Here is a 7,408-nt window from a genome sequence, read left to right as displayed (position 1 = left end):
AAGAGAAACTGGAAGGTTGCAATTTATCTGGTGGTCTCACAACCCTGCGTGGTCACTATAACTATTGCTATTATTATTATCATCCTCACTTTATTGTTTACAAAAAAGTGGTTCAGAGGGATTGAGTTTTCTAAGATCACACAATCAGTAAGTGGAAGAGCTAAGAATTGAACCCGTGTGTCTATTTCCTTCCTTCCTCCCAACCTCCCTACCTCCTTCCCTACCTCCTTCCCCCCTCATTTATTCATTCAATCATTCATTCATATAACAATATGTATTGGCGTCATACTGTGTTAACAATTCTGTGAGACAATGGTACATGAGACTGACACAGTTTCTGCCCTGGGAAACTTAGTCTAGGGGGCATGTGATAAGGACTGCAGTAGGATGGGAGCAGCTAGTCAGCAGGTAGCAAGGATTTTCTGAAGACAGTTACAGGGGAGGTACATCTATCTGAGATGAGCAGAGGCTGAGAGCTCCCAGCTGAGATCTGAAGGACGAGCAGCAGTACGTCAGGTATGTGTATCTAGGGGAATGAAATGGGGATACGGGGACAGGGGAACTACACATGACCAAGCCCAGAGGCAAGAGCATGCACAGAAGATGTGTGGTCAATAGAGGCCAGAGCTCATGATCCAGATGTAAAGGGTCAGGAACATGTGGGCCAAGTTCAGGAGTCTGGGCTTCATTGTTGGAGCCCTGGATCTACTAAAGGATTGTGAACACAGCAAACTGGAGGGCATGGAGATTTATTAGGAATCTCTTAACCAAATCATGACTGAAAAGGAGATGTCCCTGGTGTGGGGGATGGTGAAAATGGGTGGACTGAAAGTTACTGAGGAAGAAGGATCTATAGTATGCCATTATGTTGAGGGCTCAGGCTCTGGAGTCAGACAGACCTAGGTTTAAATCTTGACCCTGCCACTTAACAGTGCTGTGATCTTGGGAATCTCTTTAAGCCTCAGTTTGTCTATAAAATGGGCATGATAATAATATGTACTGTGTAGGGTAAGACTCAAATGAGAATACATATACAGTGCTCAAGGCAGTGCCTTGGAATGTACATGCAGTGGTACATTCCAATATGTGTGAGACACAATTATTAGTTGTAGTAGAGTTAAAATTGACAGCTCCCTTCTGAGCCCTCACTTTCGCCCATATGCTTCTGTCAGATTTACTGACATTTCCTTGCACTTCTCCGTTGGTCTGTTGCCTCCTACTGAACTGCAAGCTCCTGGAGGATCTTTGTTCCCAGCACCCAGATGCCTTGCACATTGCAAAGGCTAGGTGGACATTTAATTAATTGGTTCAGTAAATGGGCAGCCATTAGAAAATATATTTTTGAAAATTTGTAGTTTTGAAAGCTAGCGATACTAAAATGCTTCTAAAATAAAGTTAGGTGTGAAATAAAAAGAACTGTATCCAGACGATGGTCATAACTATCAAATTTGTGCTTGAACAGAGATGAACATTAGAAAGGCAGAGGGAAAATGACCTGATTTTTTTTCCCCCTCTTTAATTCACTCCCCACCCCCTGCACTTCCATCCCTGACCTACGGATGTTGCCGTTTTCCCTTAAGAACTGGATCTCTGAAGGCCGGGAGTCTCCTCCCACGCCTGGCGCCCCTGGGATATGATCTGTGGCCCCACCTGGGGTATGAACCCAGGACCTTCTGTGTGTAAAGCAGATGTGCTAACCACTACACTATGGAGCCACCCCCAATTTTTTTTTTTTTTTTTTTAAATTTTTTAGGCGAGGCAACCCTTGGTTTACCTCACAGATTGCAAGGATCTTGTCAGTTTACAATCCCTTATTTTTTATTGTTTACGCCTATAGCACCTGATCTTCCTAGGTGGTCTCCAAATGAGTTGATTTTTAAGGTAAAGAGGTTATAAGTGATTTTTAAAGAATGCTGTTTTTGGTGTATTGCTACTAGTACAATGAGTATATTTTTACACAAGCATCGGCCCAGAGGGGCACCATTACCTCTCTGATTCCTGAATCACCTCCAGGTTCTTCAGGTCGCTGGTGGGCTCCTTGACCATTATACTTGTCTCCCAGCGTTGATCGCCAGATTCAAAGAGGAAGAGCCTGCCTGTATCAGTGCCAACGACAATCTTGTCTTCAGATACCCAGGTATGGGATAGGTAGTTTTGGGGTTCTCCCCTCTGAAAGTTGGTTTGCTTCAGGGTTCCCTCAGCAAAACGGAGAAGTTTAAATATCCCATTTCCAGTGACACAAACCTGTGTGTTATCCTGGGGACTAAAGCTCACCTGTAAAATGTGAAAGAATAAAAAACAAAGATTTATAAAACTAATCTTGATGGAATTATTTCCCATTTTACTAATTAATATTTATTTCAGGTAGCTCAGAGTAGCCTTTAAACATTACTAAATCATGTAATTTTGATACCATATTGGATAAGAGCACAGATCTATATTCATTACATTTGTGGGGCCAAGAGTCTTAAACAAGGAAACCTACAGAAGTCATTTTACAAAGGCCAAAAACCAAAATGAGCAGGTCTTGACAATGGCCAAACTCTGTGCTCCTGATACACAGAAAACATTCAATAAAAGACAGCTGTTACTATTTTTTATAATTTGTGTGATACTTGTTATGCTGGGAGGTACCTGGTAGACAGTATTGTTCTGAGAGTCAGTTCTAATGATGGCCATTACTTTCTGTTTTTCCCATAGCCAATAGACAAGGTTGGACTCTGGTGGTGATGTCTGAGTCAACAAGTATTTAGAGTCTGGAGAAAAAGCCATGCTAGTAAATCTCTGAACTGGGAAGTCAAAATTACTAAGGATTTTGCGCTTCCGGCAAGGGATGGATGATAGTTCATAAATGGTGATAACAGGTTTTTCTTGCACCGTCTCAGAGATAGCGAGGTATCGTCGATTGGGACTGATGGACAAGGCCAACATGCCTTGACTCTTGTCCGAGCCTGAAAACAGAGATAAAAGGGGATAATGAGGGTAGATCATGCTTTTACCAAGATTCAACACGAACCAGGCACAGTGGTAGACACTGCCGATGCAACAGGAGAAAAGTGCAGAAATAGGGAATTGCCAATCTGTGAAGCCCCTTGGTACAACTGTCTGGGGTATTATGAAAATGACTAGGATGGGCACTTCCCTGAGGTGGGAGAAATCAGGGAATGATTCCTGAAAGAGGACAAAGTGGGACAGGGAGTGGGGTAGGGCAGGTGGCAGGAAGAGCAAAGGTGTGGGTGTGAGAAACTGGGATGTTGCCAGAGCATTGCATGAGACAAAAAATGGATCTAGAGGGGTGGAATAGGGTCAGATCATAGAGTCCTTTATGTCCTGAGTGGGTGATACTCAATACTCTTCCTGTATTTTCAAGGCTGGGATGCTAACTACTGGATTCCTCAGCCTCCCTTGCAGTTAGGTGATCTACGTGACATACTGGCCATGAGATAAATGCAGAAGTATGCTGGACTGGCTTTATGGTAAAGCTGTGCTTTCTTGAAAACCAGGGATGGAAGCATTCTATCCCCCTTTTCCTGGAATACAGAAGAGATATCTGGAGATACAGAAGCCATCTTGCAATCATGCAGTAACAAGCATGAGAATGAAAGCCCTATGTTCTCCAAACAGCAGCGCCTGGGGCAAAGATTAAAGTGCAAATACTTTATTTGGGAAATGTGATCAGGGCTGCGTTATAATTTTCATGGGCTCTAGGTATTTTTGCTTTCAGGGACCCCTGCCTTTATCAAAAAGATTAAAAATTATATTTTGTGACTGCACTGGTATAAAGAGGAATAGATCCAGGCTGGATTCATTATGATATAGTCATTATTATAATATTCACTTTTTCCTGATTTTCAAATAAATTAAAACTAACTTAATATATGAGAAAGGAGGCAAGATATACAATGTAGTAGAGACAGTCTCTTCAATAAATTGGACAGATACATGCAAAATAAAAGAAACTGTATACAAGAATGCGCTCAAAATGGATTAAAGACTTAAATGTAAGACCCGAAACCATAAAACTTCTAGAAGAAAACATAGGCAGTAAACTCTCTGATATTGCTAACAGTAATTTCTTTTTGGATATATCTCCCCGGGCTAGGGAAACAAAACAAAACAAACAAACAAAAAGAAAAATAAACAAATGGAATTACATCAAATTAAAAAGTTTTTGTACAGCAAAGGAAACCATCAACAAAACAAAGAGACAACCAACTGATTGGAAGAAGATATTCGCTAATGATACATCTGGTAAGAGGTTAATATACAAAATATATCAAAAACTCATACAACTCAACAACAACAAAAACAAACAATCCAATTAAAAAATGGGCAGAAAACCTCCAAAGATGTTTCTCCAAAGAGGAAATACAGATGGCCAATAGACATATGAAAAGATGCTCAAGGTCACTAATTATCAGAGAAATGCAAATTAAAACCACAATGAGATATATCATCTCATATCTGTCAGAATGGCTTTCACCAATAAATCAAAGAACAAGTGTTGGCAAGGATTTGGAGAAAAGGGAACTCTCATACACTGTTGAGACTCTTATACAGTGGTGGGACTGCAAATTGGCACAGCTACTATGGAAAACAGACTGGAGGTTTCTCAAAAAATTAAAAATGGAAATACCTTTTGACCCAGCAATTGCACTTCTGTCCAAAGAAAACCAAAAAATAATTCGTAAAGATCTATGCACCCCTATGTTCATGGCAGCACAATTTACAATGGCCAAGATAAGGAAGCAACTTAAATGCCCATCAACAGACAACCAGATAAAGAAACTATCCGGTATATATACAATAGACTATTACTCAGCCATTAAAAAAATGAAATCCTGCTATATGCAATGACATGGATGGACCTAAAAGTTATTATGCTGAGTGAAATAAGTCAGATAGAGAAAGCTAAATACCGTATGATTTCACTTATATGTAGAATCACAAATATAAAGGACAATTTGGTGATGGCCAGAGGGGAGGGGGATTGGAGGGCTGGGAAAATGGGGTGAAAGGTTAAAGAAGTACAAATTAGTAGTTGATAGATGGCCATAGGGATGGGAAGCACGGCATAGGGAATGCAGTTAGCATTAATGTATTGGCTAGGTGGAGAGCCAGGGGTGAGAAAGAACAATTACGAGAATTGTTTTATAAACTATATAAATGTCTAACCAATGTACTGTATACTTGAAACTAATGAAATAAAATAAAAAATTAAAAAAATAAATTAAAATGAAAACATTTTCTTGGATCCTTAAATGTACCACGGGCCTTAGGCTGTGTGTCTATTGTGCCTTGTGGATAAATCCTCAACTCAGTTAACAGCAACCTCATCCTTCTGGTTAATCAGGCCAAAAACCTTGCTGCTTCTTTTTCTCTTCTACCCTCATAAGGTCTGTGAGGAAATCTGTCACCTCCACTTTCAAAATATATCCAGAATTTTATTTCTTCTTACCATCCCTATTGCCTACAACCTGCTCCATGACACCATTTTCTCTCACCTGGATTATAGCAATAGTCTCTCAACTGGTCCCCTGTTGAAACATGAGTCAGATCATGTTACTTTGCTCAGAATCCCCTCATGACTTCTCATTTCACTCAGAGTAAGAGCCTATGACTTACAAAGCCCTATGTGATGTTGTTACCCATTACTTGTCTGCACCTTTCGTTCCTACTCCATTCACTCCACTCTAGCCACATTGGCCTCCTTACTACTCCCCTAACACAATGAGCATCCTCCTAACTCTGAGCCTCAAAGGTGAAAGGCAAAACTATAAAGCATAAAAGAGATAATATAGGAGAACACTGATAATCTTGGCTTAAGGAACAACTACTGAACAAGACACAAGAATGAAAATGTTAATAAACTTGACTTCATTAAAACTAAGAATTTGTGTTCATTAAGATACCATAAGGAATGAGAAAACACAAGCCCCAAACTGGAAGAAATTACTTGCAATACATATATCTGACAAAGGGTTTGTACACCATATATAAAGCGTGCTCATAAGTGTAAGAAAATTACCTGAAAAAGCATAGAAAATGAGTAAAAGACATGAATAGGCATTTCACAGAGAACTAAATAGGAATAGCCCATAAACATGTGAAAAAAACATTCATCTTCATTAATAATAGAAATGCATACTAAAACCAATAAGATACCATTTCTCAATTACTAGATTAGTAAAAAATTAGGAAGTTGGACAATACCAAAGGCTGGTGAGGCTGTGGAGGGATGGCAACTCTCATGAGCTCCTGATGAGAGTGTAAACTGTCACTACCACATTAACCAGTAATTTTAGTCCTGGCTGTGTGCCCTGGAGAATTGCCGTTCAAGTGGATGAGCATACATGGATGAGAGAATTTTATACTGACATGGTTTGCAAAAGAAAAAAAAAATCAGTGTTTCTCAAATGTCCATCAACACCAGAATAGACAGATATATTTGGGACATTAGATTCATAGGATGGGATAAAATAAACTCAAGATGCATGTAATATGTATGAAGATGTATGGTCTCAAAAGCATGAACAAAAGAAGTAAGTCAAAGAATATACATACTATGATTCCATTTATGCAAACTTAGTAAATAGTGAAAACAAAACTTTATCTTACATGGGGTTACACAAGTGTGGTAAAACTATATGCAAGAAAGAGGGGGAAAAGAGAATAAGTTGTGGAAATCATGTATATCATCAACAGTGAACAAAAACAAATGTAACATTATACAAATGATTATTTGTGACTTCAGATAATATTGCTAGTGTCTTAATCATACATGAATTCAAAAGGTGCTGGAATGAGGGTGGTGTACACTGGAAAACTGTGTTAGACAATTCAAAAAGTGGCCCTGGTAATGACAAAGACAATGATATTGATGATGCATGAAAAGAGACTCTTAAAAATAAAACTTTCCCATTAAATCACAGTGAAAAAAGTACTTTTAAATTAACACTCTTTTACATGTGATTTTAACTGTGTATGTGTGATTAAGCTATATATTAAATAATGCAAGTAGGTATGTATTTCGTCTACATTTATAAAGCTATACGATTATTCAAGTTGGACAAAAAACTTTTCTTTTCAATCGTGCTGGGATTACGGAGTTATATTTGCCACATAAGGTCAATGTATGTGTCAGGATAGAAAGGATTTTACCTGGAATGAATTTTTGCCACTTCTGATCCATATTGTACTTCACACAGTGATTTCCTGAAGGAAATATAATTATCTGTTCATCGAAGAAGAAGATATTGTTGGCCACGTGAGATTGAAGACCAAAAACATGCAGTGATTGAGCTACTACGGTCGACATGGTCCTTGGCCAAAGAGTTCTGTAAAGAAGACCCAGCGCCGCAGGTAGAGAATCGCCCCGCCCCGGACACGCCCCTGGCCCCGCCCCCGG

General features: G+C 39.3%; 1 protein-coding gene across 1 annotated transcript in view; it reads right to left on the bottom strand.

Moving 5' to 3' along the window:
• CFAP57 (cilia and flagella associated protein 57) overlaps window positions 1–7,408 on the bottom strand; it is a 53,845-nt gene that overhangs the window by 46,155 nt on the left and 282 nt on the right. Inside the window, exons 2-4 of the mRNA XM_025046451.1 lie at window positions 7,162–7,337; window positions 2,635–2,951; window positions 1,988–2,274 (exon numbers count right to left, since the gene is read on the bottom strand). Coding sequence (XP_024902219.1) covers window positions 1,988–2,274; window positions 2,635–2,951; window positions 7,162–7,318 — 761 coding nt within the window. The 5' untranslated portion in view covers window positions 7,319–7,337. The remainder of the gene's footprint in view (window positions 1–1,987; window positions 2,275–2,634; window positions 2,952–7,161; window positions 7,338–7,408) is intronic.

The sequence above is a fragment of the Pteropus alecto genome, unplaced genomic scaffold (assembly GCF_000325575.1).
Source record: "Pteropus alecto unplaced genomic scaffold, ASM32557v1 scaffold484, whole genome shotgun sequence".
In the NCBI taxonomy this organism is placed as follows: domain Eukaryota; kingdom Metazoa; phylum Chordata; class Mammalia; order Chiroptera; family Pteropodidae; genus Pteropus; species Pteropus alecto.
This window is presented reverse-complemented; position numbering and strand designations above follow the sequence as displayed.